At 38.3% G+C, this 19,976-nt stretch overlaps 1 protein-coding gene across 1 annotated transcript in view; it reads right to left on the bottom strand.

The window, feature by feature from the left end:
* Positions 1–5,410: 5,410 nt before the first annotated feature.
* LOC126162352 (5-formyltetrahydrofolate cyclo-ligase) overlaps positions 5,411–19,976 on the bottom strand; it is a 63,451-nt gene continuing 48,885 nt past the window's right edge. Inside the window, exons 2-4 of the mRNA XM_049918808.1 lie at positions 11,292–11,419; positions 11,083–11,216; positions 5,411–5,750 (exon numbers count right to left, since the gene is read on the bottom strand). Of these exons, the coding sequence (XP_049774765.1) occupies positions 5,527–5,750; positions 11,083–11,216; positions 11,292–11,419 (486 nt within the window). The 3' untranslated portion in view covers positions 5,411–5,526. The remainder of the gene's footprint in view (positions 5,751–11,082; positions 11,217–11,291; positions 11,420–19,976) is intronic.

Here is a 19,976-nt window from a genome sequence, read left to right as displayed (position 1 = left end):
TATCTCAAAGGCAGATTGATTCATTGGAACAATCATATTGAGATTTTCTGGTGGTATATAGTTGTACTAAATTAATATGGCCAGAAGGGACACCTTGATCCCTGATGCTTCACACCATTTTCTTTTAAGACCCAGGTGCTGTAGACTGTTAGTTCCTTGATGTGCTGGAAGTGACTGTTGGCCATAAGAGAATGTCCACCTCTTTCCCCTTCCATTCATTCATGTACTACAAGAGACCATGGAACCACTCTAAGACTTCAGCTGTACTAGGTGTTCTGTGGTAGACAGTTCGATATTGTACTTGCTTGTGGTGGTGTTGGGTTGTGTGTTCACATAGGAGCTATAATATTCAACTGGCTGTTTCAGTTCTTGGGTGACAAAGATGTCTGAGATATCCTAGAATGAAATTTTCACTCTACAGCGGAGTGTGCGCTGATATGAAACTTCCTGGCAGATTAAAACTGTGTGCCGGACCGAGACTCGAACTCGGGACCTTTGCCTTTCGCAGGCAAGTGCTCTACCGACTGAGCTACCGAAGCACGACTCACGCCCCGTCCTCACAGCTTTAATTCCGCCAGTACCTCGTCTCCTACCTTCCAAACTTCACAGAAGCTCTCCTGTGAACCTTGCAGAACTAGCACTCCTGCCAGGAAGTTTCATGTCTGAGATATAATAGTAGGGAGTATTTTTAACTTCTAATTAAACTATTTTCTTAACTTCTAATTAAACTTAGCAGTTCCCCAGAACTGAAGCATCTTCTGTATACTCCTCATGAGGTTAAGATATCTGAATCTTCATTTGGCCACAATAGTATCCTACTCAACACCAGCAACTTAGAGAGACCCACTTGCTTGACCTGACACATTTCATCCAAGTTCATCCAAATAGTTGCTGGGAAAATGTGTCATGTAATACTGTAGTATACTGTACAGGTGTCCCAGTACACTAGTCAGGAACAGGCCAATCAGATCTTTACATATGGACAGGCAAATGGCAGCTAGACTGAAGTATCCCTGCTGACAGCAACCATATCATAAATTGTTTGCAGCAATGTTTCATTGTTTGTGTGACGGAGGCTCCTTTATGAGAATGGGTAACCATCAGAGGAAGTGCCTGGACATACGCGAGCTTTGTAGGAACAGGCATTGAACATTATAGAATATGACAAGTGTGAGCACAAGGCTGATGGCCCACCAGCTTGGGGTAAGATGGCCACGTAGAACATTCTGCATGACAGTTGCCACTATCTATATCACTTAAATGTGTGCATGCTTTCTTATCTGTGGACTTGCCTTCACAGTGACTGTTTTGTTGTCAGTTCATTACACAGACTACCACGGTGCTGGGATTTCTGTCATCCACACTATTCACAAATGAGGCTACTTCAGGAGAGGCAGTGTTGGCAACCTTCACATCACCTGTGGGCTATGGAAAACCCAGTGGTATAATGACAGTGAACCATTAGAACCCGTTCACTCTCAGTGTGTGGGTGGGGATTGTTGGTGACTGTCTCGTAGGACCAGTCATTCTTCCACAATGCCTCACAGATGAGGCATATTTGCACAACCTGCGAGTGACACTGCCTCCACTGCTAGAAGGCTTGCCTTTGGTGGTACAAAAGGCAATATGGCTACTACGTGATAGTGCCCCAACTCACTTCCACATTTCCATGCAGAGACATCTTGGCAACATCTACTGTCGCTGATGGAATGGATGAGCTAGTCTAGTTGCATGGCCTGCCGTATCACTGGTTCTTAGCCTTTTAGATCTCTTCCTGTGGGGGCACCTGGAAGAAGTTGTGTACGCAGAACAATCCTGGACCAGCCACTGCGGAATTGTGTTCACACGTGCTTAAGAGGCCTATGGGTATCACATTCAACAGTTTGTGTAATGGTGGTCTCATGACAGTATGGTGTGCACTGATTTGCACTGTACAGGTATGAAGAATTAATTTTTGGCTGTATGTCCATGTAAGTCCACAGCTCGTGGTAGTGTTTTCGCTTCCCAAGCACGGAGTCCTGGGTTTGATTCCTGGTGGGGTCAGGGATTTTCATCTGCCCCGAGATAATTGGGTGATGTTGTGTCATCTTCATCATCATCATTCATCCCCATTACGGTTGGAGGAAGGCAATGGCAAACCACCTCCATTAGGACCTTGCCTACTACAGCGGTGCGAGTCTCCCGCATCGTTCCCCTACGCTCTGTCAAGCAGCATGGGACTTTATTTCCATGTACATGTAACCTTTCTTGCTTCTTGTCTTCTAAGGGGCTGTTTCGTGCAGTTTGCCCCCATTGAGAAAAATCACCCTTTGTATTTTGCACAATAGGTATTCTTATTGACTGAACTCACTTAGCTGGTATTAAAAGTGAGACAGTTGTCTTTTTACCTCCTATAACACTCAACAAATGGTCAGATATCTGTCATGACATCTGATGCTTGCACTGAATTGTTGTTCATGACAGAGTTCTAGAATTTGATGGTAAATTATATTAATTTACTTGCACATAAAGTGAGTTCTTCTTGTTAACGTTTTTACAGTATGGTGCCGCATTTGCATTCAGGTAAAATATCGTACATTAAATAATACATGTAAAGAAAACTAAATATTGTTCACAAAAAACCAGACATGATTTTTCTGACACAAAAATACTAGCTCAGTTTAAAAAATATTGCAAATCAGAAGTATTTAACGCATTTCTATTTGTAGCATTATGTCACTACCTGTTAATCTAATATACTGGGTGTATCAAAAAGAATCATCCAAATCAGATGATTCTTTTTGATACACCCAGTATGCCGATTTGGCATGTGTGTATTTCTGAAACTAATAAACATATACAATGAATTTTGTTTTTTTGATGAATGGGAAACTCAAAAAAGTTTTTTTTTTCATACCTTGAGAGGCACAGCATATGTCAGTGCAATATTCAAGTTGTTCCCACACTGCAGCGAGTGCGTCTTGGAGAGTTACAGATTCCACAGTGCTGTTATGCGATGTCTCAGTTCATTCGCTGTTGTTGGTAATGGAGGCACATAAATAGTCTTTTATAAACCCCCACAAGATATAATCACATGCAGCCAGGTCTGGTAACCTTGGAGGCCAGTAATGTAAGGCTGAATCATTTAGTCCAGTGCGAATGATCCATTGACCAGTTATCCTTTGATTTAAAAATTCCCGCACTTCCAGATGCCAGTGGGGCAGTGCCCCATCCTGTTGGTAGATGAAGTTGTTTGAAGCAGTCTCCAACTGTGGGAAGAGAAAGTTCTCAAGCATATCGAGATATGTGCTTCCTGTAACAGTGTGCTCAGCAAAGAAAAATGGACCATACACTCTTTTCCTGTGAAGCTGCACAAAACACAGTAAATTTTGGAGATTCCCTCTCATGTTATACAACTTCACATGGAACCATGGAAAACTTGAGTGTTTGCTCTTTCCAACAGTACAGTGTTCACGCACATATCTCAAACAACATAATAATTATGATTTTTTAAAATTGGGTGATACTTTTTGACACACCCTGTATTATTGGTGTGATTTTGGATGACTCCATTCCAAACGGAAAGAAATCACAATGGTATATTGCGAGTTAATGTTAAACAAAGGAACACTTCCTAATATTCTGAAAAATTACACTCATGAACTGGATTTCGGCTTCTTAAGTCAGCTTCAGGTTGTCACCAAAAGCAAGTTTATTACCAAATAAATATAATTTTGAAAATATTAGGAAGTGCTTCCTTATCTAATGTTGTTATCACGTTGTACAAAGCACTGATGGAAAATGTAGTTCATGTTATTGCCAGCTGATGTTTATCTCAAGATCTTCAACTGATGTTAGTTTGTGCAGTTAAAGTGTCAGAAAAATCATTAAGAAAATGTCAACTGGGGATCCTGCGATGAAAGTTAACAAGAAAGCCTTCAACAAGTCTCCAAACAAGTCTCCATTTTGTATTAACCATTACGTTGGACTATTATTGTTGTCTACTGACTTGAAATTTCCTGGTAGATTAAAACTGTGTGCCAGAACAGGAATCAAACATAGTGTCCATGTCTTTGAAGAGCAATGCTCTTTCTGGGTTAGTTATCGAGGTATGTCTCTCATTTAAAAAAAGTTGACCCACATAAAAATTTTATTAGTGGCAAGCTGATGCAGCTTATTGATTGAAGCAGAGTATTTTTCCTTAATGGAAAAAGAGATCTATGGAGACAACTGTCTTGGGATTTTGATAAATATGTATTTTCCATCTGTAAAGGGTATTGACTCACTTGTTTGTATATGTAATTTCTTGTGATGTTGTGTGTCAAAAACAGGCTGCAGTAGCTATTTAAAGTTTCAAAATTATAAGAAGTAAAAAAGAATGGTAAGATCATTGTTGTCCTTCACTTTAACCCTTTAAATAACACTTGTAAATATACAGAGTGTTACAAAAAGGTATGGCCAAACTTTCAGGAAACATTCCTCACACACAAATAAAGAAAAGATGTTATGTGGACATGTGTCTGGAAACACTTAATTTCCATGTTAGAGCTCATTTTAGTTTCGTCAGTATGTACTGTACTTCCTCGATTCACCACCATGATTTCATACGGGATACTCTACCTGTGCTGCTAGAACATGTGCCTTTACAAGTACAACACAACATGTGGTTCATGCATGATGGAGCTCCTGCACATTTCAGTAAAAGTGTTCATACGCTTCTCAACAACAGATTCGGTGAACGATGGATTGGTAGAGGCGGACCAATTCCAAGGCCTCCACGCTCTCCTGACCTCAACCCTTTTGACTTTCATTTATGGGGGCATTTGAAAGCTCTTGTCTACGCAACCCCGGTACCAAATGTAGAGACTCTTCGTGCTCGTGTTGTGGATGGCTGTGATACAATACGCCATTCTCCAGGGCTGCATCAACGCATCAGGGATTCCATGTGACGGAGGGTGGATGCATGTATCCTCGCTAACGGAGGACATTTTGAATATTTCCTGTAACAAAGTGTTCGAAGTCACGCTGGTATGTTCTGTTGCTGTGTGTTTCCATTCCATGATTAATGTGATTTGAAGAGAAGTAATAAAATGAACTCTAACATGGAAAGTAAGCGTTTTTGGACACATGTCCACATAACATATTTTCTTTCTTTGTGTGTGAGGAATGTTTCCTGAAAGTTTGGCCATACCTTTTTGTAACACCCTGTATATACCACTGAAACTACCATGCAATAATTTTTCCTCCTTGTACATTGGTATGAATATTTACCACATGATTACTCATGTATTTCTAAATACATTATAAACTGACCAGTTTTGTCACTTACTGGGAGAAAAATCCTTGCTTAAAATTGGCACATGTTATAAGTAAGCAACTATTATAGTGGGCTTTTCACATCTGTATCCAGTAATAATGTAAAGAGAGAATATTTTCTTTGGAAAAATAATAAAATATGTGTTTATTGCAGTATGGAAACATTAGTTGCATCACATTATTCTACATTTTCCTTATAAGAGCAGAAAAGTACTGTCAAGACAGAAAATATCATTTGTCTTCAAAGAGAACTTCATCGAGAACAACATCAGTCTCAGTCTGTGGAATTTCAGGTACAATTTGTTCTTTAAATGCCAGTCCTAATATTGTAGGGCGTTTCTCCAGTTTCTTGAAACACTTGGCTAAAAACTTATCATAATAGCCTTTTCCTCTTCCTAATCTGACTCCATCTTTGGTGAACGCCTGCCCAGGAGCCAGAACTAAGTCCAAAGTACCTGTAATCATATTTTGTTAATTTCAATGACTGAATAAGGAAAATGTAGTAGAAATCAAGAATTATTTCAGTATGGTATATCTATACTGAGCTTATCTATTGGAGTAAACAACTTTACACATGTAAACTTATCAGTATGACAGAAAAAACTTATGCACGTTAATGCTAGCAATATGACAGAACAAATTTATCCAACTGGATGTTGCCAGTTACAAGGATGGCTGAACTCTGACAATGTGGATACCAAGTAAGAATCCCCTACCTTTTACACTCTCACTTTGTTTTATTTACGAGGACTGCCTTTTAAATTCTCACAAAATCAATGAAATAAAAATATATTTAGGCTAGATTTCGTTTTCCTGTTGCTTAAAATAAACACCTTTAAAATTTATATATTTTTGGATGTATTTGAACAAATTATGCTAAACATTTATTTCATTCTGATGTTGGAAACATTCATGCTTGAGGTGATGAAACATGTGTCCACAGTTTTTGTTTGATGTAGTAGAACAAAAAGGAGTAAAGAATAAGTCAGGTGAATACAGGCAATGAGACATTATTTGGTGGAGAAAAACATCAATTTAATCAATTAGTTTATGTGCTGTGTAACAACTGGCAGTGTCATGTTGAAGAGTAGAGGAATTTTCTCAGTATATTCTTGGTATCTTCAAGGACTTCTGTGATATGCCTAAGGATGTCTGTATCTGAGAGTATGTCACACACTGATCCTCATCAGTCATGTTGCGAACATCAACTAGGTTTGGTTGGCCTTCATAAAATTTGTTGCATATCGGTTGTAAATTTTGCTTGAAGATAACTGATGACTCTAAGTTGAATGAAGATTTTTTGAGATATTGGTGTGGCAAAAACTGTAAAAAATCTTCCAACAAAGACCATTACATAAAATATCAATTTTATTAATAGCACCATTTCTTTAAGCACTCATGCTAACCATTTCTTTAAGCACTCATGGTAAACAAGTTACTCCACCAGTTTCTGAGCTACCATTGTTTTAACAATATCAAATGACCAAAATGTAAAACAATGGTAATATCACATGTCAATAGCCTTGTATTGTATCTGTTTATGTGTTTCTGAGTGTATAGGAATGAATTTGTTTGCACTATTTAATATCTTAATTGAAACTTTATAACGCATGTTTTGAGTAAAGAGTTGATGTATGTGGGTTCAGATATTTTTGGCTAACAAAATCAGTCTGTGGTTTGCAGATGCATTCATGTGCCCACTTAATATTTTTGATCAGTACGTCTCCATGTCATGATTGTCTGTTTTTCAGTTTCTGTAGAGTTGGAGGGAAATGATATTCTTGCTCCTTTATCATTACCATTTGTGTTACACTGAGGTTAGTGTTTTATCCTATGCTTCCTGTCACTTGTCACTATTGTACTGGCCCAATAAGGGGTTCTTGAAGAATATAAAAACTGGATACTGATTGTGAAACGGTCCACAACTTTTGACAATTTGACTGTTCTTGCACAGTAAGATCTTTAATGATCATGCTTATGGATTCTCCTGTTATTGTATACCTGGCCGGTATATGTGTTCACTTTACTGGTATTGTGTAAAAGCTGTTGTATAAGGTGTGCTTTTTAATTAAGGACTGTATATATACCTGGAACCCAATAATTGAACCTACTTTTCCAACATAATATCCACCAATATCAATTCACCATAACAAACAACATACATCTGAATTCTATTCTCATAAAAATGTGCTATTTGGTGTGCAAGCACAAATGTCAGTTTCTGAGCATGCCACACCTTTTGTTTCTGATTGTTTTACACAGTTTGGTTGCAGTCTCACAATGTGCATCAGAATTGATTGTGTTTCCTTGACACAAAAAAAAGTTACTCCTCCCCTTAGCCCCCTCCCCATCTCTCCCTGTACACCTATTCCAGGACCTATATCTGGATCAGAATACTGTGATTGGCAGTTGCACATGGAAGGGGGAAATGTTGGTTTGCTGTTTCATGCAAGGGCAATATGGCTCCCATAACATCAGCTGTGAGGCTCCATACTGACTACATTCCTATGTTCCCAAAGTACAGTGTTGAGTTTGCTTTGTAGGGTAATAATAATCTTTCTTACGCAACTTCACAGCTATCTTCACAGATTCCGAAAAAGAAACATACTGGACAGACAAATGAAGCATATAAGAACAAGTCACAACAATCATCTTAAAGACAGCAGTTGTCATCTGCAGCTGATTGGTATAGGCAGTGGAAATACGAGACTGGTATAACAACTGCGAACTGAACAAAAGGTGTGACAAAACTCATGCTCTAATTGGGTGATGTTGAGGTAGCTGTCCTATAAACAACTAGCTGTCAGTCACTTTGTTATTTTGACCCAAGTATAGTGCACATGATTTTAGGGCTGAAATTGTTTTCTTGGACTTCAGTTTCTTTGGTAATGTTAAATGAGTCCATTGTCATTTTGATTCTGGTCAGTGTACAATTACCTTTGTGGGGAGTTCTCAAAGTCTAAGATGTATCACAACAAGCCTCATAGTCTTCAATAACTGCAGCAGAACATTTTGGATGAGACTGTAGAAATTACAGCAGTCCAGCTTCGACTTTTTAGGGAGCTGTTCCTCTCTTTGCACATGATCTCTACACCTATCCATAACAGTGGTCATGTTTTATCTGCAAACTGCTGCCCTTGGCTGCTCATGAGGCACTGTCATCGTGTGTGAGGTCCACACAGTCCAGACACTTCTTTATAAGACTGTTTTTACAGCCCTGTACCACTGCATTGAAATATGTGATCTGTATGAGATCCATACCCATCCTTTGGAGAGTCACAAATAATTTGTATTCTATGTACAGCGTGTAGAGCCACTGAAGCATTGACAGCTTTGTTTTGAGATGACAACATCTATGTTGTTGCTCTTTCGATGAATTTGGACCAGGATTCCATGTCCCTTTTGATTAGGTTTTCATACAACTTAATTTTACTACTTCCTTGCTGACTATAGCTTAATGCCTGAGAGTCTCACCACATTTGCTTGCACTCCAGACTGTGGTCCAGCTGGACTTACTTATTGTATTAGCATAATGTGGTGTGGATGTTCCACAGAATGAGTCTCCACTGTTTTACTTTTTTGTCCAGCATATGACAGATTACATTTAATTGTCATGTAATAGATAAAAATAGATAAGATAGATAAAAAAATCGACTCACCAAGCAGCAGCAGGAAGATTTACTTTATTCAGTTACAGTTAAATGGACTGCTATAGATTCCTAGCTTTTTGTAAGTGTAAATCATCTTTAACATAGCCAAGTAGATTGTTTCTTTTGATCAGTGACCATGACACACATTTGCCACTGCAACTTTTGAGGATTTTGTTGACTTTTTGTGGGAACTTAAGTCTTTGGCTTTTCTCTTACTTTCTGGGTGCAGTTAGTCAGACATGTTCAACTTGACAATGAAATAACTCCTTAGATGTTGGAACTCAGAGACTATCTTAATATGACAGGATGTGTGTTCTGTGAATGGGTCTTCACCTTAACATTCTGCTGTACAGAATGGTGAAAATAAATTGTGTGGCTCTACAAGTTAGTATGTGTTGGATTTTGGTAGTTGCTGTGTTTGTGTGACCCACCTGATGCCTCTTACTGAATCATCTGTCCATTCTTTCCTACTGTTATGGTATAAATGATAGTAGAATGGCATGAGCAGAGATGTTGAAGGAACTTGTTAAGTTCATCTAGTCTGTTGTGCAAATTACAAAAATGTAAACCACTTATCATATCAAGAGAGACAGGTTGGCTTGTGAGTGAATGATCCCAAGGCCACTCCCTCAAAGTGTGTCATAAACAGCAACCATTCTAGAGAACACACTGTGCATGGCTACAACTTCTGTTTGTTAATAATATTCTGATAGATGTTAATGTGCCTGAGCATGTTAAATATTATGGAGTCAAGAAACCTTTAACTAATCAGTTCTAATGTTTCTAAGGACATTCAGATGAATGGGAAAACTATATCTAAATGACAGTAGCACTGAAATTCAGTCCATTAAGGTTTTAGAGTAATTCCTTCAAGCTGCATCTTCAAACATGGGGAAGCCCAGACTTGGAGAATTTTGTGGCTGGGCTAAATGAAGTACCTGTGTATAAGGGAGAAAAGACTCCCTCCTCATCTAGAATTAATTTGATTTTTGTAGGAAGGATTTTACTGCTCTTTTCTTCGAAACCATTGACAAAATATGTAAGTCTATGTGTTTCTCTTAGTAACATTGCAGGTACCTATGCAGCATTGGGGATGTTTTTGGCTATTAAGTGCTCTCTATTTAAATACGAAGTGTTGAATATACCAGATTCAAGTAAACACCATATAAAGGCAACAAATGGTAGGTATATTCTGGTGAATTATTCAAAAAATCATTCATCACGAAACATTATGTTACGTAGGACCATGGAACTAAACACAAATTTTCTAAAGAAAACTAATCCTAATTTCTAGAACAGCTTGGAAAAGTGAACCATTAAAATGTGAGTTATTGCCAAGCCAAGGTGGTTTCCAGATCAACAGAGTGGAAGAACCTGTTTTCATTTAGCTGAAAGAACAGTATGCATCAAAGACAGAAGCTGTGTTATGGGAGTGAGTTCTCTGTTTATCTGTGATGGGAGGAGAGTTTTGGTCTATAAATGGACTGCCTTGATCCAAAACAAAGGCCAGGAGGCAAATGCAGACTGTAAACTTTTTACTACTCTACAAAATTTGAAGTGGGGAAACTTGGCCAGTTAGGACAGAAAAAGTGTTCTAATCACTCCGTGCCACAATCCAGTTTATACTGGCACTGGAGGAGGAGGAGGAGGAGGAGGAGGAGATTAGGACTTAACATCCCGTCAACAATGAGGTTATTAGAGACAGAGCACAAGCCTGGATTAGGGAGGGATGGAGAAGGAAAGCATCCATGCCCTTTTGAAGGAGCCATCCTGGCATTTGTCTTATGTGATTTATAGAAATTATGGAAGACCTAAATCAGGGTGGCCAGATACAGGTTTGAACCATCATTCTCCCGAATTCACGTCCAGTGTGCTAACCACTGTGCTACCCCACTCACCCTGTCACTGGAGATTGACAACTAAAATAATGTTGCCTTCTAGTACTGTTCTCATGCTGTTTCAGCTATTTCAAAATATGTCATTATACATATGTAGCATCATATTTTACAAATACACAAACTAAACAAAGGAGAAAGCACTACTTATGTTTGAATTATCCGTTATGCAATGGAATTTGATTCCTCACAGTATACATAATTGTATATGACAAATTACAGGTAACTGCATTAAAACATACCATTATCAAAAACACTCTCTCTTTGGTCATCAGGTGAGGGCTGTTTTATGTTCCATTTATTTACTGGTAGACTGTTGTAGTCTTGTAGTGAGCGAAGTATAATCATCTCCATTTCAGGAATACCTTTCTGAAATCTTTTAGGAATTACTTTTAAATTCTTGTTTCTAAGCAAATAATTCTTTTTTAGAAACAAACTCATTTGCACTTACCTGGGTATGTAACATGTCTTTCCATTCTTGAGTATGTCTTCAACTAAAGTTCCTGTTTGCACTTCCTTATCAAAACTTAGGTATATTGAAACAGAGTTTGCTTTTTGATATGCTGGATGCTTCAGGACCTTAAAAATTAATAAGAACATTTTATTACACAAAGTTTCATCTGAATAATATGAAAGTAAGTGCACTACTCACCAAATAGTATAGGCAGGCATATAAACAAGACTTAAAACTTAACTAGCTTTTGGACAAATATGGTACTTTTTAAAGCTAGAGAACATTGTGCTAGCTGAATATACAGTGCCAGGACTGCAGTTCTGCAGGTAGACTGGGGTGACGGTTGAAGCAGGAGGCTGGATTTGGGAAGGCTGACTGTTTGAAGGGAGGCAGCAGGTGTATGGGGTAACTATGTGTCAGGGAGGAGCAGCAGGTGCACTGGATAGGAATGCCACACACACTGAGTGCAACATGCTCAGTTTCAATGGCTGCTTCACCATGCGGGCCACCTGCATCTGTTTCTGAGCTATACAGTTGGGCGTTACCATTGCAACTCATACTTTGTTTCTAAAGTCTTCCTGTCCTCAATTCCCAATTACCCTTGCCCCCCCACATCCACCTCCACCTTGTGCAAGAATCCCCAAACTTCACTCATCCTGCACCCACACCTTCTTCCCCCCAGTCTCCCTTCCTCTATTCTGTTATTCCCTCCCTGTCCACTCCTCCAGGTCACTAACATTGTACACAGCATGAACTCCCCAATCCTTCCTGCGTCCACCTCCTTTCTTCCCTCACCTACCCCACCAAACGCAACCCTCCACCCCAGTCTACTACCTGCAGAACTGCAGTTCTGATATTGTGTATTCAGCCACTGTATTATGTATCTGTATGTGTAAAGTTAGTGAAATTTCCGAGGGGGGGGGGGGGATATGTCCAAACACTAGCAAAGTTTACACTCTTATTTATGTGTCTGTCAACAGCTCAGTGCTGCTACTGTACTTTACTCCTACGTTATTTACAATTTACCACAACTTTTCATACTGTATTTGTAAGGTTTTATTTTAGCTATGTTTAAGGGGTGTTTCATGAAAAAATTCAAAACATGTGCACACAGGGAGTGTGTCATTGATAAATTGTCATACATTGGTGTGTTATTGTTGTGAGGCTCCATCTTGTTGAAGAGTGAAACCATTAGTGTGCTTTTGCCATTATAGAAGAAAACGCTATGTAGTGTTTTGAGGTAGTTCATTCAAGTTACTGAGTTGTCCTCAAAAGAGAATGGCCCATACACTTTTTGTAACAAATGGCACAAAACATGTTCTCTTTATGTGAATCTCTTTCATACTCAATGATTTCCTGATAAGTACACTTTATGTCAGTTAAATTTACTGAAAATTAATCATGGTAAAAATCTGTTGCCTTCTATGTTCTCTAAGAGAATGTTGCTGACATCAGTGTGCTTTCCTTTAGCACCAAAATTTGAAGAGCATGCACTAATTTTAGTTAGCACACCAAACATCACCTTAACACTCTACATACATTTGTATGGAGATCTGCAACTTCTCTGCTTGCATGAGGAGCGTACTTTCATGGGCACTGTCCAAAAGCCTGCTTAAAGCTCTTCACTCTTTCCTCAGAAGTGTAAAGTCAACCAGGACTCTTATCTTTGCACAGATATCCTGTCTCTTCATTTTAATGATAACAATGACAAATGTTTTTGATGACAGATTGGATCATCTCAAGATACCAAGGAAAATTATGCTAGATCGGAATCACTGTCTCGAAATTAGACTGACAAAGATACTTGTATTCAGAGAAGTACATTTGTACATAATAATGTCATAATAAATAATCATCTAAACCAGGAATATAAAGCAGATTTAATGTATAATTCATTTATTAATGAGAAATAATATAATTTTGACAAAAGGTCATAACGTTACCAATCATGAACTAATACACTGGATATTTAGCATCTCACAGAAACTGGAAAATTGCTACTGTAGATTAAAATTAATTGAACTTATTCTTTTAATAACACAATGAACTTAGTCAGTTGTTATAAACATAAATAATCTCACTGTGGAGACTGCATGGTTCTTGGCTGTTTAGTTTTGTCAAAGTTGGTCACTGTGTTACTGTACAGGTCTTGTACCTATGCAAAATATTTTGAGACATACCAAACAAATGCACTGATGTTGTTGTTGTGGTTGCAGTTGTAGTCATGATGGTCTTCCATTGTGAAGAGTAGTTTGATACAGCTCTCCATTCTAGTCTATCCTGTACAAGCCTCTTAATCTCTGCATAACTACCATAATCTACATCCTTTCGAATCTGATTCCTGTATTCATACTTTCATCTCCCACTACAGTTTCTACCTCTTCCCCTCTACACACTCACACATCTTACCTTTCATCCGTTGATGCCTCATGGTGTGGCCTATCAAACGATCTCTCTTCTTTTAGTTGAGCTGTGTCACAAATTTCTTTTCATTAGTCAATCCACTCATCTAATCTTCTTTTATAGAAACACACGTCAAAAGTTTCTGTCTTCTTGTCTGAACTACCTACCATTCATGTTTTACTTCTGCACAAGGCTACACTGCAGACAAACACTATCAGAAAAGACGTCTCAACACTTAAATTTATATTAAACAGTAACAAAATATTCTTTTTCAGAAATGCTTTTCTTAATACTGCCAGTCTGCATTTTATATGTTCTCTACTTCAGCCATCATCAGTCATTTTGCTTCCCAAATAATAAAACTCATCTACTATTTTTGGTCTCTCATTTCCTGATGTACTTCCTTAACATCACCTGGTTTATTACAGTTACATTCCATTACAATTTTTTTACTTTTGTTGATGTTCATCTTATAATCTCTTTTCAAGACACTGTTCAACTGCTCTCCCACGTCCTTAGCTATCTCTGACAAAAATACATTGTCATCGTCATTCCGCAAAGCTTTTATTCCTTCTTCATGAACTTCAGTTCCCTTTCCAAATTACTCCTTGGTTTCCTTCCAATGTTCCTAATGTTCTGATCGAATAATATCAGGTATAGGCTACAACCCTGTCTCACATTTTTCTCAATTATGGCTTCTGTTTCAAGTCCTTTGACTGTTATAAAGGCAGTCTTATGTTTGTACAAGTCATAAATAATGATTCGCTCCCTGTATTTTTCTTAAAAAAATGTAGCCAGTCCACATTGTCAAAAGGATTGTGTACAAAGGATATAAACATAGGTTTGCTTCCCACCCCACCCCACCCCCTTCTCCAACATATCTTCTAAGATAAGTATTCTAGTCAGTATTGCCTTGCGTATTCTTATTTTTCTCCAGAACCCAAACTGATCTTTCCCAAGTTGGGCTCCATCAGTGTTTTTGTAAATAATTTGTGTCAAAATTTTTTGCAACAACAACATAAACTGATGGTTCAGCAGTATTCCCACTTGTGAGCACCTGCCTCCTTTGGGATTGGAACTGTTACATTCTTCCTGACACCTGTCTCATATATCTTGCACACCAGATGGAATTATCCATGAGTGCAGGCTCTCTAAAGTATCTCAATAATTCTGAGAGAATATCATCTACTCCAGGGACCTGGTTTCTACTTAAGTCTTTCAGTGCTCTGTCGAATCCTTTTTACAGTATCGTATTTCTCATCTCATTTTCATCTATCACCTGTTTCTATAATATTGCTTTTAAATTTTTTACCTTAATATAGACATCTATACATTCCTTCTAACTTTCAGCTTTGCCTTCTGTACTTTGCACTGGCTTGTCATCTGAGCTCTTGATATTCATACAGTTGCTTCTCTTTTCTTCAAAGATATCTTTAATTTTCCGTTGGGTAACATTTACATTTCCCCCAGTTATGCATTCTTCTGCAGCCTTGAATTTGTCTTCAGCCATTTCTGCTTAGCCATTTTGCACTTTTTGTCAATTTCACTTTTAGGTGTTTGTGCTTCATTTTGGCTGCTTCATCTCCTGCATTTTTATATTTCCTCTTTTCATCAATTATATTCAATATTTCCTGAGTCATCCAGTAATTTCTACTAGGCCTTGTCTGTATGCCTATGCAATCCTCTACTACCTTTCCTGTTTGACCTCTCAAATCTACCCATTCATTTCATTCAATATTCCTTTTCTTTGTTTCACTCCTGTGTTGCCTAATGCTCCCTCTGAAACTCTCACCAGTCTCTGGTTCCTTCAATTCACCCATGTCCCATCTCCTTCATTTCCCACCTTTTCACAATCTCCTCTGTTTTACTCTGCAGTTCATAACCAATAAATTATGATAAGAGTCCACATCTACCCCTGGAGATGTTTTACAGTTTAAAAACTGGTTTCAAAATCTCGTCTTACCATTACGTATTCAATCTGACACCTTCCAGTGTTTCCACATCTCTTCCGCATATACAGCATTCTTTCACAATTCGTAAACCAAGTATAAATGCCTTCTTTGTACTTTTTCGATGTACTCCGTCAGTCCTATCTGGTAAGGATCCCACACCGTGCAGCAGTATTCTAAAAGAGGACGGACAAGTGTAGTGTAGGCAGTCTCCTTAGTAGATCTGTTACATTCTCTAAGTGTCCTGCCAATAAAACGCAGTCTTTTTTAGCCTTCTCCACAACATTTTCTGTGTGTTCTTTCCAATTTAAGTTGTTCGTAATTGTAATTCCTAGGTATTTAGTTGAATTTACGGCCTTTAGATTTCACTGATTTATCGTGTAACCGAAGTTTAAAGGATTCCTTTTAGCACTCATGTGGATATCCTCATACTTTTCGTTATTTAGGGTCAACTGCCGATTTTCGCACCATTCAGATATCATTTCTAAGTTGTTTTGCAATTTGTTTTGATCTTCTGATGACTTTATTAGTCGATAAACGACAGCGGCATCTGCAAACAACCTTAGACGGCTGCTCAGATTGTCTCCCAAATCGTTTATATAACTAAGGAACAGCAAAGGGCCTACTCTGGGAAACGCCAGAAATCACTTCTATTTTACTCGATGACTTTCCTTCAGTTACTACGAACTGTGACTTCTCTGACAGGAAATCACAAACCCAATCACATAACTGAGGCGATATTCCATAAGCACGCAATTGCACTACAAGCCGCTTGTGTGGTACAGTGTCAAAAGCCTTCCGGAAATCCAGAAATACGGAATCGATCTGAAATCCCTTGTCAATAGCACTCAACACTTCATGCGAATAAAGAGCTAGTTGTGTTTCACAAGAACGATGTTTTCTAAACCCATGTTGACTGTGTCAATAGGCCGTTTTCTTCGAGGTCATTTATAATGTTCGAACACAATATATGTTCTGGAATCCTACTGCATATCGACGTTAATGATATGGGCCTGTAATTTAGAGGATTACTCCTACTACCTTTCTTGAATATTGGTGTGACCCGTGCAACTTTCCAGTCATTGGATACGGATCTTTCGTCGAGCGAACGGTTGTATATATGACTGTTAAGTGTGAAGCTAATGCATCAGCATACTCTGAAAGGAACCCAATTGGTATACAGTCTGGACCAGAAGACTTGCTTTTATTAAGTGATTTAAGTTGCTTCACTACTCCAAGGATATTTACTTCTACGTTAGTCATATTGGCAGCAATTCTTGACTCGAATTCTGGAACATTTACTTCGTCTTCTTTTGTGAAGGCATGTCGGAAGACTGTGTTTAGTAACTCAGCTTTGGTAGAACTGTCTTCGATAGAATCTCCATTGCTATCGCTCGGAGAAGGTGTTGATTGTTTCTTGCTAACGTACTTCACATACGACCAGGATCTCTTTGGCTTTTTTGCCAGGTTTCGAGACAAAGTTTCGTTGTGGAAACTATTATAAGCATCTCGCATTGAAGTCCGCGCTACATTTCGAGCTTCTGTAAAAGATCGCCAATCTTTGGAGTCTTGCGTCTGTTTAAATTTGGCATGTTTTTTTCGTTGTTTGTGCAACAGTGTTCTGACCTGTTTTGTGTACCAAGGAGGATCAGCTCCGTCGTTTGTTAATTTATCTGGTATAAATTTCTCAATTGCTGCCGATACTATTTCTTTGAATTCAAGCCACATCTTGTCTCCACTTATATTATTAATTTGGAAGGAGTGGAGATTGCCTCTCAGGAAGGCGTCAAGTGAATTTTTATAAAAAAAATTTTATTTCAAAAAATTGTGTGTTACAGTCATAGGTGATGCTCTCGTCACCAAAAACGTACTTATTTTCATATGGATGAAAAAAGATCAATTAACTGCCTCAAAAATTTTTTTTGTCAGAAATGATGTATTGCATATGTATGCACGGAATTTCAAAAACTTTTTTTTTTTGCAAAAAAGATGGAATTTATACCAAAATTTTCTCAAAAAATCATATTTGTTTATTTTGCACAGATCGAATCACAGATTAGATATAAACAGCTACCTCAAGTTAATTTGCAGCATTAGGGTAGATTTTTCGAACATGCTCAATGAAATTGTGGAATGGATTTTCCCCAAAACGTTGACGCCAGAGAAATTCCGCCAGGAAGTTATTCAGCATAGCACGGTGAGTTCCGAAACGCCTTTTATTTTTTTCTTTAGCTTTTTGCCAGACTGACTCCAGGTGATTTGTGGTTGCGTTTGTAAATGGATCGACAAAATAAAGCGAATGTGTGTGAAGAAAAAAGTGTCTGCAGCATATTGGCATAGCAACATGAATAAGTTGGTGGGAGCAGACAGTTAATTGATCTTTTTTTGCATCCATATGAATATAAGTACTTTTTTCGTATTCCGTGGATATATATGCTTATATCTTCAGAAATACGCGTTTCCTTCAAAAATAGGTACTTTTCTCGTGATCAGCGCATGTACGCCCTAAACTGCATAAGTGCCTAATATTCCATCTCGCTACGACAACCCTGTGCTCACTAATCCCTGTACCCGTTTTGATGCTCGTTATTAACTCAGGATTATTTGTCAATATTTTACTACTGATTTCGTCATAACCTTCTGAACATTTGTTTCCGAGAGAGTTGATAATGGTGGAACCTTGATTGGGTCGTGGTGAATGAAGCTGTATTTTATCGAACAAGTTTTGGAAGGCTTTACATAGAAACTGAAGGCTTTCTATTAAGGAAGTGCTCAGACCTAAGATACCTATTGTTACTGACAGTAACAGTTATTAAACGTTTCTGCCATTTTAGGGTTATCTTTGATGAGTCCATTACCAATGGTGCTGTTAACGAAATATCTTCGTTTTCTTGATTTGTTTTTCATGTTTCGTTTTATACTAAGCTGCAGGTGGCTCTTATTTTGTTGCTTGAGGAGCTTATTCTATAAAAAAAACACACACACACACACACATTTTTAGCCTGAATACACGGCTTACCGTACCTATTTTATGACGGGCCGAGCAGGGTGTCAAAGGTAAGTCTGATAAATATAAAGAAAACTTTTTGTACGCTTGATAAGACAGTTGAGGTTTTGACTGGAAACTACGGGTGCATTGGAACCGACCTCATTAGTGCTAACCTATTGTTCAGACGGAGAAAAATCACTACTCACGGAAAACATGAGGCTTTCGTTAAACGTGTACGTCTGGAGCGACTGAATGAGCGATTCATGTAAACATAATTTCAGAACCGTATTGCGAGAATTATCGTGTCATACAAAACACAGTTGGCGTCAGTCGTATTGTGCAAGTGCAACTACTCGTACATCATTGGTTCTGTCGACAAACGCAATGAATCACGCGAGATACTGACGCCACACTTGCGACAAACTATATCCAGCACGTCTGCATCGGCAGTAATTTATCAAACGTTGGGCATCAACATGTGATGAACGTGAAGGCATATGGGTTATATTTAATTAAGAAATTCGTTGACTTTTTTTCCTAATTGTCTGAAACAATCAGCATATTAGAATTTTTTTATCTTCGCCAATGTCCGCTACTGAACTACGGTACTCGGCGCTAAATAATAGATACGGTCACATAGACATAATAAACACTGGTTTAATGTAATCCTTACTTCCTATGACTTAATTAATTTAATGTTCAAAACGCTTCTAGCTTTTAGCCTGTGTTCGGATGATTATACAGGATGAAAGCGACTAACATGTCTAATTATGGATGTAGGCGCCCGCAGATTTTTTAAGAGGGGGTAGGAATAAAAAAATTGCTAGTTCTGGTATTAGGCCTAGTAATTTGGCGAGTTTCAGATCGTATTGTCCCAAGAGGTAAATTTGATGAGAAGTATCTGTAATGACACATTCCGACGCAGAGACATACAATACCTTAGGCTGCGCCAAAGATTAAATTGAGAGGCATGTAGATTACAATCTTTGTAATGTTCACATTGGATTCTCTTTTGTTTCATACTCCAAGAAGGAGCTAAGAGACACTTTCGATTGTTGCCTTGTGGAGGATGGACGTGAATTTTGGATTGTGCGGAAAGGCAGCCATATAGTTAGTAATTATGGTTTGTGCGACGAGCACAGCAAGTCTTATTGTGTTGTGAATAAAAAATAGTGAGAAGTATCGAAGTGTTACGAAAATTATTTAAAGCGACGTAGCATTGTATTCCTTGATTTCCACCGTCTTCGTGAAGTGAACCGATGCCGACTAAGGAAGATACACACGGTCAACAAAGAGAAGAACACCGATGGCGACTAATGAATTAATATTGTGGCAGAAGGA

Source organism: Schistocerca cancellata, chromosome 1 (genome assembly GCF_023864275.1).
Source record: "Schistocerca cancellata isolate TAMUIC-IGC-003103 chromosome 1, iqSchCanc2.1, whole genome shotgun sequence".
Taxonomy (NCBI): domain Eukaryota; kingdom Metazoa; phylum Arthropoda; class Insecta; order Orthoptera; family Acrididae; genus Schistocerca; species Schistocerca cancellata.
Note: the sequence above shows the minus strand (reverse complement) of the source record. Positions and strands in the feature narration are given on the sequence as shown.